Genomic DNA, 15093 nt, shown 5'->3' on the forward strand with positions numbered 1-15093 from the left:
GAACCTGGACTGGCGATCTGTTTCATATATGGTAATATACATGTTTCAATGCCATTCTCTCAAATCATCCCACCCTCGCCTTCTCCCACAGAGTCCAAAAGTCTGTTCTCTACATCTGTGTCTCTTTTCCTGTCTCGCATATAGGGTTATCGTTACCAGCTTTCTAAATTCCATATATATGCATTAATATACTGTATTGGTGTTTTTCTTTCTGACTTACTTCACTCTGTATGCTGCTGCTGCTAAGTCACTTCAGTCATGTCCGACTCTGTGCGACCCCATAGACCGCAGCCCACCAGGCTTCCCCATCCCTGGGATTCTCCAGGCAAGGACACTGAAGTGGGTTGCCATTGCTTTCTCCAATGCATGAAAGTGAAAAGTGAAAGTGAAGTCGCACACTCATGTCCGACTCTCAGTGACCCCATAGACTGCAGCCTACCAGGCTCCTCCGTCCATGGGATTTTCCAGGCAAGAGTACTGGAGTGGGGTGCCATTGCCTTCTCCTCACTCTGTATAATAGGCTCCAATTTCATCCACCTCATTCAAATGCATCCACTGATTCAAATGCATTCTTTTTAATAGCTGAGTAATATTCCTTTGTGTATATGTACCACAGCTTTCTTATCTATTCATCTGCTGATGGACATTTAGGTTGCTTCCATGTCCTGGCTATTGTAAACAGTGCTGCGATGAACACTGGGGTACATGTGTCTTTTTCAATTCTGGTTTCCTCGGTGTGTATACCCAGCAGTGAGATTGTTGGGTCATATGGCAGTTCTATTTCCAGTTTTTTAAGGAATCTCCACACTATTCTCCATGGAGGCTGTACTAGTTTGCATTCCCACCAACAGTGTAAGAGGGTTCCCTTTTTGCCACATCCTCTCCAGCATTTACTGTTTGTAGACTTTTTGATAGCAGCCATTCTGACTGGCATGAAATGGTACCTCACTGTGGTTTTAATTTGCATTTCTCTGATAATGAGTGATGTTGAGCATATTTTCATAAATGCAGGATAATTATTTTACAATATTGTGATGGTTTTTGCCGTACATCAACATGAATTGGCCACAGGTATACAATAGTAACTCTTTAAAATAAAGTGAATGAAACAAAGAGAAAATAAGACTGAAAAAGTGAACAGATTGGGTGAGAAGGCTTGAAGTAGTCTGATATACATGTAATTGGAGTACAAAAAAGAAAATGCATTGACAAAAATGTATTTAAAGAAATAGTGGATGGTAATTTTCTAAATTTGATGAAAAAATAAATACACAGTCACAAGAATATCAATAATCAGAAGAATGAGAAACAGGAAGAAAACCACACCAAGGTTAAGATTTTTGCCAGCACCATTCTTGACATTAGCCTTGGTTCCTCTTTAGTGGAAAAGTATTACACTTAGAAATCAAAATCTGGCAATAGATGTACCATTACTATTAATGTATCACCGATCCCAAGCCCTCTCAGTGGGCATATTTGGGGAATAAATGTGCTTTTTTTATGTACATGTGTACATGTAAATATATGCATATTTGCAAACATTTACATCCATTGTTGATTTCTAAATATATACCTATATCAATCTATCTCTCTCTTTCTATATGTATTTTACCCTCTATATGTATATATTGAAGGCAGTGAGCTCACATTGTCTCTAATTCTAATCCAATACCATAGAGCTTATTCTACTTTTTCCTCTTTTTGTATGTTTTATGCCTCCACTAGTAGAAACCTGGCTCTCGCTATACCTTATATGTTTACTTGTTATTTCATCCCCTGTATGTAATTTTGCTCCCATTTCTTTTGATTCACATTACCTTCTGTCACTTCACTGTCCCTATGCTAGTATCTTTCCATTTCTTCTTACAAAGTGGTAGTACTTTATTTGATCACAAGTAGAATTTTAATTTCAATATGTCCTTATAGTCAATAAATTTTAATATATGAAACTATAAAAAGCAAAATGTATATGGTGATATTTCTAAAAATGCAGTTTGGAAAGAAGTTATAGCTCACAAGAAATTAATTGTGGAACCACATTTGTTAATTACTCCCACCTCTCAGAATAATAATGTACATGCAAATCTTCTAATATATGAAACTGTAAGTCACTCAGTCATGTCCCATTCTGTATGCCCATGGACTGTGGCCCACCAGGCTCCTCTGTCTGGAATTTTTCAGGCCAGAATACTGAAGTAGGTAGCCATTCCATTCTCTAGGGAATCTTCCCAACCCAGGGATCAAACCTAGGCCTCTTGCATTGCAGGCAGATTCTTTACCATCTGAGCCACCAGGGAAGCCCCAAATGTGTGTATGTGTGTGTGTGTGTACCACATCTTCTTTATCCCTTCATCTGCTGGTGGACACAAAAGTTGCCTTCATATCTTGGCAATTGTAAATAGTGTTTTACTTTAGGTAAATTTTGGAAGGATTTTCAGAAGATATAACAAAGTGTCTTTAATTAGGTGACTACAATGTCACCTTAGGAGAGCTATCATAATGGGGGTAAAGTGGCATACAATGTTGTCCTTAGGGATGAAAGAACATGATATATTTGGTTAACTATACAGTGAATGCAGCATAGTGCATGCAGAGCAGATGGGAGAAAAACAGTGAGGGAAAGAAAAAGGAAAATATGTACCAGAAGAGCTTTGTTGGGACCAGATAAAGTCTCTGGGTAAAACAGAAACCAAAAATAAACAAAAAAAACATGAAATCAAATAGTTTTCTCAAAAAGGGGAGTGAAAAATATACGTTTTATGTGTTAAGTAAACATGTGCTCTGGATTTTTTTTTTTGAGAAGCTTTATTTCAATTTTGTTTCTAAAAGTTTACTCCCACTTCTAACACTAGTTGTCCCTACATTTTTATGTTATTTTCATAAATGATAAAGTTAGATTATTACTGTAAAATTTCTTTTTGACACTTAAATTCTGTAATTTTACATATGTCCTTTATTTCCATTCTTACATTTATATTGAAAAACTTATCTCCACTATATGAGCTTATTTGGTGAAAAAGCTCAAAGATATAATTTCTCATTCTTTCTTCCAGAACCTGTTTAGCTGTCAGTTTTTTCATAGCATCATGCACCTCTGTATTTCTCAGGCTATAGATGATAGGATTGAGCATCGGTGTGACTACTCCATAGAACAGGGCAATCAGTTTGTCAAAAGCAGTATCTTTGGATTTTGGCTTTATATACATAAAGAGGATTGTCCCATAAAACATAGTCACCACCATAATGTGGGCTGAGCAGGTGGAAAAAGCCTTTTTTCTTCCTCCAGCTGAATTGATTCTTAGTACAGTAGAAAGAATGAAAATGTAGGAGATAGAAATCAACAGTAATGGAACAAACAAAAATATTACATTGCCTAACATTAGAGTAATCTCATTCAAGGAAATATCTGTGCAAGCTAGCTTGAGAAAGGCCAATATTTCACAAACAAAATGATTGATGACATTTTTCCCACAGAAGGGCAACCGTACTGCAAGAAGTGTTTGTGTCAATGAGTTGAGAAAGCCCAATCCCCATGAGAGAACTGCCATCTGAATACAAAGTGCCTTGCTCATGATGATAGGGTATCTCAAAGGGATGCAGATGGCTACATAGCGGTCATATGCCATCACTGCTAGAAGTACACACTCTGTGGATGCCATGGTGAAGGAGACAGACATCTGAACAACACATCTAGTGAAGGAGATGTTTTTTTTCTCTGATAGAAAGTGTATCATTGTTGAGGGGATAAAGGAGGATGTGTACAAAATGTCAAGAAAGGAAAGGTTACTGAGAAAGAAGTACATAGGGGTGTGAAGGCGGGAATCCAGGAGAGTGAGGATGATCAAAGTGCTGTTCCCCAGGAGGATCACCATGTACATCACCAAGAACATCATGAATAGGAGTTTTTCGGCTCTTGGATGCTCAGAAAGTCCCTGTAAAGTGAACTCAATGTCTGTCCAATTGGTTCTTTCCATTTTATTTTGTGCCTGGAGTAATTCAGAAGAGACGTGGGTTTAAGGAGTCTATACAGTATTATCATATGAAGTAAGAGATCATTGCAGGAAGGCCAATAAGCGTGTCAGTACTAGTTGCAGTGTGTTTATAGTTGTGAGTTTAGCTTTTAAAATTCCTCTTCAAAAGCTCATAAGTCGGGGGATAAAAGAGACACAATAATTACATTGGTAATTTATTAAAAATACAAACTCCTGAATCCTATTTCCTGAGATTATGATATACAAGTTCTGAGTCAGGGAAGAACTATTTGCATCTTAATAAACATTTGTTATTTCAAACTCAGTTGACTCACATACATACTCTGAATATTGTTATTTTGGAGATAGCATGTTTAATCTCTTAAAAATGCTGATTTATTTGATTTTATACCTGTCAGTCATTAAGAGTAACTTAGTCTAGTATTTTACAGTTTATTAATATGCTCACACATATTACTTATTTTATCATTACTGTAATTCCCTGAGGGAAATAAAGTTCATAGAGTATCTATGTTTTAAAAGTATTTTGAAACACAGTAAGTGAACAAACTACTATTCAAATCTTCACTTTTGACTTTACATTCCCCTTTTTTTAACTGCATGTTTGTTGCCCTCCCTAAATTATGCAAGTTGACTAAGAAGTGAGAATAAGGTATCTTTTGAAATAGAGCTCTCCAGATGATTCTATTGTGAAACTGAGGAAGACAATCAGCCATCTAGTGGAATGTAAAACCAACCATCTAGTGGAATATTTACAGATTTAATATATGGATAAGTCACATGGGAAATCTTTGTAAAAAATTCTCCATCAGTGGATCTGAAGTGAGATCTATGATCTGAATTTATTAACATATTTCCAGGTGATGTAAATGCTGGTTGTATAGAAGCACATGAATAGCAAGGCCTTTTAGACCACCTCTCTCTGATATCATTGGAATATGCCACTGGTGTTTCAATTCTATGTAGGATTGTAATTGAATAGCAGACAATGCAAAACTAAACATTTTGGTGGGACTTTGAGGTGAGACTTCTCTGTAAATATATTGCAATTAGTTTTGGGTTCTTTAGATTTTAAAGAGATACAAACAACAAAATTATACTCAGGGGAGTTTGCCTTTTATTTCTGTCCATGTGAAAGTTATTCCTCTTATATTTGTTGAATTTTCAGTTAGGCTCAATATTTTCCAAAACAAGAATTAGAGATTGGCTCAAGATCTGAGTTGTGCACCATAGAGTATGGATATAATAACTTTAATTTGAAAAAATTTAACTAGTAGATATTGGTAGATGACCTTTTCTTTAAAATAAAGAAGTGAAAGACTATTATTTTCAAAACACCTCTCCAACCTCAAGACAATCTACCTAGCTTAAAAAATATCACTAGAGGAAAAAAATGATCAAATACAGAGGATCAGATTGTTAGATAGCATCATCAACTCAATGGATATGAACTTGAGCACACTCCAGGATATCTGTAAAGAGCAATATTGCATAGGAACCTGGAATATTAGGTCCCTGAATCAAGGCAAATTGGAAGTGGTCAAACAGGAGATGACAAGTGAACATCGACATTCTAGGAATCAGTGAACTAAGATGGACTGGAATGGGTGAATTTAACTCAGATGACCATTGTATCTACTACTGTGGGTCAGAATCCCTTAGAAGAAATGGAGTAGCCAGCATAGTCAACAAAAGAGTCCAAAATGCAGTATTTGGATGCAATCTCAAAAACGACAGAATGATCTCTGTTCATTTCCAAGGCAAACCATTCAATATCACAGAAATCCAAGTCTATGCCCTGACAAGTAATGCTGAAGAAGCTGAAGTTGAACAGTTATTTGAAGACCTACAAGACCTTCTAGAACTAACACCCAAAAAAGATGTCCTTTTCACTATAGGGGACTGGAATGGAAAAGTAGGAAGTCAAGAAACACCTGGAATAACAGGCAAATTTGGCCTTGGAATACAGAATGAAGCAGGGCAAAAGCTAATAGAGTTCTGCCAAGAGAACGCACTGGTCATAGCAAACACCCTCTTCCAACAACACAAGAGAAGAGTCTACACATGGACATCACTAGATGGTTGATACTGAAATTAGATTGATTATATTCTTTGCAGCCAAAGATGGAGAAGCTCTATACAGTCAGCAAAAACAAGACCGGGAGCTGACTGTGGCTCATCATGAAATCCTTATTGCCAAGTTCAGACTGAAATTGAAGAAATGGGGAAAATCACTAGACCATTCAGGTATGACCTAAATCAAATCCCTTATGATTATACAGTGGAAGTGAGAAATAGATTTAAGGGACTAGATCTGATAGACAGAGTTCCTGATGAACTATGGATGGAGGTTTGTGACACTGTAGAAGAGACAGGGATCAAGACCATCCTCAAGAAAAAGAAATGCAAAAAGGCAAAATGGTTGTTGAGGAGGCCATACAAATAGCTGTGAAAAGAAGAGAAGTGAAAAGTAAAGAAGAAAAGGAAAGACATAAGCATCTGAATGCAGAGTTCCAAAGAATAGCAGGGAGAGATAAGAAAGCCTTCCTCAGTGATTAATGCAAAGAAATAGAAGAAAACAATAGAATGGGAAAGACTAGAGATCTCTTCAAGAAAATCAGAGATACCAAGGGAACATTTCATGCAAAGATGGGCTCAATAAAGGACAGAAATGCTATGGACCTAACAGAAGCAGAAGACATTAAGAAGAAGTGGCAAGAATCCACAGAAGAACTGTACAAAAAAGATCATCACAACTCAGACAATCATGATGGTGTGGTCACTCACCTAGAGCCAGACATCCTGGAATGTGAAGTCAAGTGGGCCTTAGGAAGTATTACTATGAACAAAGCTAGTGGAGGTGACAGAATCCCAGTTGAGCTATTTCAAATTCTAAAGGATGATGCTGTGAAAGTGATGCAATCAATATTTCAGCAAATTTGGAAAACTCAGCAGTGGCCACAGGACTGGAAAAGGTCCATTTTCATTCCAATCCCAAAAAAAGGCAATGGCAAAGAAAGCTCAAACTACCACACAATTGCAGTCATCTCACACGCTAGTAAAGTAATGCTCAAAATTCTCCAAGCCAGGCTGCAGCAATACGTGAACTGTGAACTTCCAGATGTTCAAGCTGGTTTTAGAAAAGGCAGAGGAACCACAGATCAAATTGCCAACATCTGCTGGATCATCGAAAAAGCAAGAGAGTTCCAGAAAAATATCTATTTCTGCTTTATTGACTATGCCAAAGCCTTTGACTCATGGATCACACTAAACTGGAAATTCTGAAAAAGATGGGAATACCAGACCACTTGACCTGCCTCTTGAGAGACCTGTATGCAGGTCAGGAAGCAACAGTTAGAACTGGACATGGAACAATAGACTGGTTCCAAATAGGAAAAGGAGTATGTCAAGGCTATATATTGTCACCCTGCTTATTCAACTTATATGCAGAGTACATGAGAAATGCTGGGTTGGAGGAAGCACAAACTGGAGTCAAGATTGCTGGGAGAAATAATAACCTCAGATATGCAGATGATACCACCCTTATGGCAGAAAGTGAAGAAGAACTAAAGAGCCTCTTGATGAAAGTGAAAGAAGAGAGTGAAAAAGTTGGCTTAAAGCTCAACATTCAGAAAACGAAGATCATGGCATCCGGTCCCATCACTTCATGGCACATAGATGGAGAAACAGTGGCTGGATTTATTTTGGGCACTCCAAAATCACTGCAGATGGTGATTGCAGCCAAGATATTAAAAGATGCTTACTCCTTGGAAGAAAGGTTATGACCAACCTAGACAGCGTATAAAAAACAGAGACATTATTTTGTCAACAAAGGTCTGTCTAGTCAAGGCTATGGGTTTTCCAGTGGTCATGTATGGATGTGAGAGTTGATCCATAAAGAAGGCTGAGTGCCAAAGAATTGATGCTTTTGAATTGTGAAGTTGAAGAAGACTCTGAGAGTCCCTTAGACTGCAAGGAGATCCAACTAGTCCATCCTAAAGCAGATCAGTACTGGGTGTTCATTGGAGGGACTGATGTTGAAGCTGAAACTCCAATACTTTGGCCACCTGATGCAGAGAGCTGACTCATTTGAAAAGACCCTGATGCTGGGAAAGATTGAGGGCAGGAGGAGAAGGGGACTACAGAGGATGAGATGGTTGGATGGCATCACCGACACAATGGACATGGGTTTGGGTGGACTCTGGGAATTGGTGATGGCCAAGGAAGCCTGGTGTGCTGTGGTTCATGGGGTCTTAATGAGTCAGACACGACTGAGCGACTGAACTGAACTGATGGAAAGTAGAAGTGTGAACGTATTGAAGTTGCAGGTATACATTTGTAGGTATACATTTCAAAGAGGATAGGCAGTGTTGGGTATGGCAGGATATACTTTTACTTGGTACTAAGACTGGAGTTTGATTTGCTCTAGGCACATGTATCAACTTACTCTTTCTCTGGGAATAAATATATGATATAGGCCTTGAAGGAACTCAGTCGTCTGGGGTCTGAATGTACTGCAGTTTCAGAAGGGAGATGTGAATCAAGTTAAATGCCCTCTATTCTTTTCTATGGAACATCTTCTAAATGGTGATTCCTATTTGAAAATTACTTATAGAAAATAAATGTGGTGTGCATTTGGTATCCTAACAACTCTTAGATAACTGCTGCAAAATATTTTACTTGCATACTTTTTAAAGAGATAACACTGATCTGTTTTAAGGCTTTCACATGGAGTGGGGGAGGAGGGAAGGTTAAAAAATGGTACAGAGGAAATAATTTTCATTACTATTGCAACGCTAGAATACCTTTTCAGAAGCAGTCAACAAAAATACTCTGTCAAATTTCATTGTGCCTTAAATGTTTTCCCCATTTAACTTTACATCCCTAAAATGGAATCCCAGAATCTGGGAATAAGGGAATGAAGTTTTTGTTTTTTTTTTTTTAAGATTTTTGGTAGTTTCTAATAAAATTGGTTTACTTTGTGTGTGTATATTGGCTAATTCCACTTTTACTAGGTCTTTGGCATTATTGAAAATTATCTTTTAAAAGTTTTTCATTCTTGTCTAATTCTAGGAGAATTGTTATATAACTATATTATAGTCATTCCCTGGGCCACTATGTACCTGTTAATATAATATTTGTGAGAAATTTATACTAATACAAAATGGTATTTCAATTATTTAAAAATGATTAGGTAAAAACAGAAACAGAACAGTTAAAAACATTGTTTGTAAAACTTAAATCACCCAGACAGAATACAAAGAAAGACTGGAAAGAAATATCTGAAATATTCATTGTTGTCTTAAGAGACATTTTTCTACTTTTATGAATTATCCAAACTTTTAAAGTAAATGTGCATAAATGAAAAATATAATAAAAAAGAGAGAAACACTTAAGCAGGTGTCCAAATATGTTAGGAAGAATAACTCAGAGCAAAAAATGTTAAAACAGTATAATCAGTACAGTAATTGCTTTAGGTGTCTAGAGACTACATGTTAAGGCTGAGTTGTACACTGTGCCTTGACCAGTTATCCATGGGAAACCCTATTTCTGGTAGACCTAAAGCATTTATTATCCCTATTCTTCAATCTTCCAGGTTAATAGTGTCTATTGTCTTCAGGAAGTAAACCAAGATAAACAACTTGAGTTCTTGACTTAGTTGTATATTCTCAGAAGAAATTACAGATCATTGGGGCCTAGAACAGAACTGTCACTAGAAGATGAAACCCTTATTTGTTAACGTCCTGATGTGGCCTGGATCCTAGCTGTCCTCCAATCCCTTTCACCCAATTCTTTTTGAAGAAACCACTCTGTGGCCCAGTGCTGTGGGACTTCATCCAGGCACCATTTTAGTGTTGTAACAGATCTATGGCTTTTCTATCCAAGGTGTAACTCAAGCTCTCTAATTTTCTTTAGAGACCTCTAACATTCTAGATTCCCCCCCCCTCCGTTCTATGGAATTTAAACATCTAACATGTAAAGTGATAAGATTTCAGTGAAAACCAGATACCATCTATAATCTAAATTTTCACTAGAGTAAACAATTCTGTTATCCTCTCCAGTTTCTAGAAAAAGATCAGGTAAGACATTGATATTTTGCAAAGATAAATGGATTTCCCAACTCTCAATTTATAGTTTTTATGAACTCTAATCAATTAATATACAAGGAAAATAGTATTATTATAGCTCTCCAAGAGATGAGTAATTGAAATGTAAAATGCTAGCTTCTTAGGCACTTCATATAATTTTTATCATTTACCTTTCAGAATAGTCCCCATATTGTTATGAATTTTTTAACAATTAAGAAATTATTTTGAGATTTCAAAAGTCAAGTACAATTTTCAGTATCTTATAGTTGGTACATACCAGAACTGATTTAAACCTTTATATTTATTATTCCAAGCTCCCCTTTTTTACCACTGTGTAACAGTGTTTATATATTTATTAATTATTATATAAAATCACTATTTAATATGATGCAATTAACTATCATAAGGACCCATATAGTAAACATATACATTAAATATATATTTGCTTCTTTTAAAAACATTGAAGACATTCATTGTCTTCCACTTATGATGACATTATCACAATAATGAATTCAAATAAAAAACGTGCCCCAAACTTTTTTTTCCTGGTTTAGTATAGAGAATTAAACTCTAGGTAGTGGAATTGATTAATTATATTAATGAGAACTCAAAAAATTTTAGTATTTTCATTTGCTTTGGCCTTCCTGACTCACACTAACCCTCATATTTACTTCTGAATTCTAGTGCATATTTTTTGTTTCTAGTCCTATTTTTATCATAAGCATCTTTAATTAATGTATCCTCAAACTCATAGTTTATGTATGAATAATGTATAAATGACCAAGGGGTCTTTCTCTAGATACTTATTTCTTTAAGATTTTAGTGAACTCCATACTTGTCAGTACTCAAAGTGTTTATTAACATATTATTTGCAAAGGTCTTTTGCATTGCAGGCAACTTTCTTTTCCTCACTTTTCCTTGGAATATTTTGGGATTTAAATGAAAATTAAGTGGTATCCTGGTCTTGGAGATGGTGCCTATTTTTTTAAATTTTTTTTCTTACTTTACACATGTATAAACATATATACATATTTTCAAATTCCAGGTGCAATGGTCCCTCACTCAAAAGTTTTTATATTTATTGATATTCTGTTTTTCTTTTGAAAAATTTAAATAAGAACGTCTCAATTTCTCTTACCTTGTGGCTGAGTTTTAAAGTCATTCACACCACTCTATTAAGTAATAGAAAACATTCTCAAGAATTTGAATTTTTTGTGCATAACTAAAATAAGGCCAGAAGATTCTAAATTTGAAAGACAATTTATTTCTTCTCAAAAAGAAACATGAGAAAGAACAGCCACAATCAGTTAGTCTGTATATGAATATTCTTAAGAGGCATGAGGGAAATAAAACATATAAAAAGATCAGTGATGCAACTCTAGTTTCCTATGATTTGCCTTAAAGTTGACACTTACTCAAGAGACTCAGACTTTCTTGGAAGATAATTTAGCACTTATTTTTACAAACTTCGTTAGTCCCTAAGGTTGTGAGTCAGAAACTTAGGATTCTCTAGAGATAAAGTTCCCCACTTCTGCTCCATCTGAAACTCCAATTATCCTGACTTAACAAAAATCTTTCCCAGCCATACATTTCTTGGAATATTCCATGAATACATCTATTTAATGGCCTCAGCATGTATTGGGACTTAAGTCAGAATATGTCCAAAAGTTCTCAGAAATGTTAAATTTTCACCTAAGAATTTATCTTTATATTCCACAAATAATCCTAGGTCAATGTCAATAAAATCCTAAATAAGTCTCATTCTACCTTTTTAAATGATTTTTATCATCCATATTTTCATTAATTCTCAACCACATAGAAATAATTTTTCTTTCTTTATTTTTTTTTAATAATTATGCATTTAAATAAACCTTTGTCTTTTCAGTTATGTACACAGCAGTGCTCTTAATTACTTGGGGTCACTAAAACCCCACGGCATTCTCTGAAAGGCATTTCTCCTGCAGTTTATCTTGTTAAACTTTTTCTGTTCTCAGAAGCCAGTATCTTTTCCTTTTTTTTTTTTATATAATGCTTGTTTTTATTGAACAAAACTTTCAGAATACAGTCCTTGTATTAACTTTACATTGTAACAAATGAATTTTATTTATTTTTATTTTTATTTTTATTTGATAAATTTAACGCCTTTTATTGCCATACCTCATTTTACTGTGCTTTGCTTTAGTGAACTTTATAGATACATGTTTTTTTTTTTTTTTTCCTTGTTAATTTTCTGTTTAGTTGATCTATCCATAAGTGTGAGTGGGGTATTAAAGTCTCCCACTATTATTGTGTTATTGTTAATTTCTCCTTTCATACTTGTTAGGATTTGTCTTACATACTGCGGTGCTCCCATGTTGGGTGGATATATATTTATAATTGTTATATCTTCTTCTTGGATTGATCCTTTGATCATTATGTAGTGACCTTCTTTGTCTCTTTTCACAGCCTTTGTTTTAAAGTCTATTTTATCTGATACAGTATTGAGACTCCTGCTTTCTTTTGGTCCCAATTTGCATGGAAAATCTTTTTCCAGCCCTTCACTTTCAGTCTGTATGTGTCCCCTGTTTTGAGGTGGGTCTCTTGTAGACAACATATGTAGGGTCTTGTTTTTGTATCCATTCAGCCAGTCTTTGTCTTTTGGTTGGGGCATTCAACCCATTTACGTTTAAGGTAATTACTAATAAGTATGATCCCGTTGCCATTTACTTTATTGTTTTGGGTTCGAGTTTATACACCATTTTTGTGTTTCCTGTCTAGAGAATATCCTTTAGTATTTGTTGGAGAGCTGGTTTGGTGGTGCAGAATTCTCTCAGCTTTGCTTGTCTGAAAAGCTTTTGATTTCTCCTTCATGCTTGAATGAGATCCTTGCTGGCTACAATAATCTGGGCTGTAGGTTATTTTCTTTCATCATTTTAAGTATGTCTTGCCATTCCTCCTGGCTTGAAGAGTTTCTATTGAAAGATCAGCTGTTATCCTTATGGGAATTCCCTTGTGTGTTATTTGTTGTTTTTCCCTTGCTGCTTTTAATATTTGTTCTTTGTGTTTGATCTTTGTTAATTTGATTAATATGTGTCTTGGGGTGTTTTTCCTTGGGTTTATCCTGTTTGGGACTCTCTGGGTTTCTTGGACTTGGGTGATTATTTCCTTCCCCATTTTAGGAAGTTTTCAACTATTATCTCCTCAAGTATTTTCTCATGGTCTTTCTTTTTGTCTTCTTCTTCTGGAACCCCTATAATTCGAATGTTGTAGCATTTAATATTGTCCTGGAGGTCTCTGAGATTGTCCTCATTTCTTTTAATTCGTTTTCTTTTATCCTCTCTGATTCATTTATTTCTGCCATTCTATCTTCTAATTCACTAATCCTATCTTCTGCCTCTGTTATTCTACTATTTGTTGCCTCCAGAGTGTTTTTAATTTCATTTATTGCATTATTCATTATATATTGACTCTTTTTATTTCTTCTAGGTCCTTGTTAAACCTTTCTTGCATCTTCTCAATCCTTGTCTCAGGCTATTTATCTGTGATTCCATTTTAATTTCAAGATTTTGGATCAATTTCACTATCATTATTTGGAATTCTTTATCAGGTAGATTCCCTATCTCTTCCTCTTTTGTTTGGTTTGGTGGGCATTTATCCTGTTCCTTTATCTGCTGGGTATTCCTCTGTCTCTTCATCTTGTTTAAATTGCTGAGTTTGGGAGTCCTTTCTGTATTCTGGCAGTTTGTGGAGTTCTGTTTATTGTGGCGTTTCCTCGCTGTGTGTGGGTATGTAGAGGTGGCTTGTCAAGGTTTCCTGGTTAGGGAAGCTTGTGTCGGTGTTCTGGTGGGTGGAGCTGTATTTCTTCTCTTTTTTCAGTCGCGCTATGGGGAGGGAGGGAGGGATGCTGCAAACAAATGACACTGGCATGCGCTCGCAGTGCCTCAGCCATATCTGAGCGAAATAATTTGGGCTAGCAAACCAGACTGAGGGATATCTACCATGCGAAAAGCCAGCCCTAACCTAAGACACCGCCAGCCCGCGCACGGAACAAAGGACTAAACAGAGGTAGCCGGCTGCAAACCTTCCCCCTCCGGTGACAGGCAGCCAGAGCCGGAAGGGGGCAATCGCAGCCCCAGAGAGACATTATCTATAAAACTGGCTTCTTTGCTAACTAAAACTTATTGGGGGTCTGGACGGTCAACATCTGCCTGAGAAGGTGCGCCGGTTTTACACCCAGATAACCAAGTGGCAGGGAGGCGATAAGTCGCAGCATTGGCGCTCGCCAAACACCTCATCACCTGAGCTGCTCGGACCTGGGAAGAGCACAAAACGCAGCCCCAACTGAGTCTGCGCCTCTGAGGACTACCTGAGTGCCTGAACCTGAGCGGCTTGGACCTGGGAGGTGCATGCAACCCAGGGCCAGCCTCGGATTGTTCCCGGCGGAACAACCTAGAGCCTGAGCAGTGTGGGCAGGGAGGCTACACGCACCGTGAGCGGGGGCAGACCCAATAATTTTTCTTTATACCAGTATGAATAAATTTTAATTAGCATTTTCCATTTTAAGTCAATAATTTTCTATGAATTTTCAGTCTTATAACTTTCCTTTTTAATAAGTGAAGAATAATCTAGCCTTTACTTCTAATATAGTTGGATATTCTAATTTGTTTTTAATATTTTGAGATTTTGATATAATGACCATTGATATCTATATATCAGGGCAGTCTAACCTGCTTTTCCTGATACTGGGAGTAACTTAAGGTTCAGCTCTGAATATGAGATTATAGAATGGAGACAGATGAATATAGAGAATCCTTAGTACATATGCAAAATTATTTTTCCAAAACTTAACTGTTTATTACCCTGCTACAGCTATATTTGCAGAAACCATTTGTATATATTTTCCAGAACCAGAGAATGTATTTATTTTTTCTATTTGTATAAAATATTACTTTTCTTTTTATTCTTATGATTGCTAGTTAGATTTACCATTTCCCCTATATTTATTACTTATATTTACTCTTTTATTATGTATC

The 15093-nt window shown here is 36.2% G+C and overlaps 1 protein-coding gene across 1 annotated transcript; it reads right to left on the reverse strand.

Moving 5' to 3' along the window:
• Positions 1-2900: 2900 nt before the first annotated feature.
• LOC102279218 (olfactory receptor 2S2) lies at positions 2901-3974 on the reverse strand. Its single transcript, XM_005906827.2, has one exon. It carries the CDS (start codon positions 3972-3974, stop codon positions 2901-2903), a length of 1074 nt encoding a protein of 357 aa, XP_005906889.2.
• Between the last annotated feature and the right edge of the window lie 11119 nt (positions 3975-15093).

The sequence above is a fragment of the Bos mutus genome, chromosome 8 (assembly GCF_027580195.1).
Source record: "Bos mutus isolate GX-2022 chromosome 8, NWIPB_WYAK_1.1, whole genome shotgun sequence".
In the NCBI taxonomy this organism is placed as follows: domain Eukaryota; kingdom Metazoa; phylum Chordata; class Mammalia; order Artiodactyla; family Bovidae; genus Bos; species Bos mutus.

Bases quoted from the DNA above. Each gene is read 5' to 3' on its own strand.
- LOC102279218 (XM_005906827.2), bottom strand. From the start codon at position 3,974: ATGGAAAGAACCAATTGGACAGACATTGAGTTCACTTTACAGGGACTT.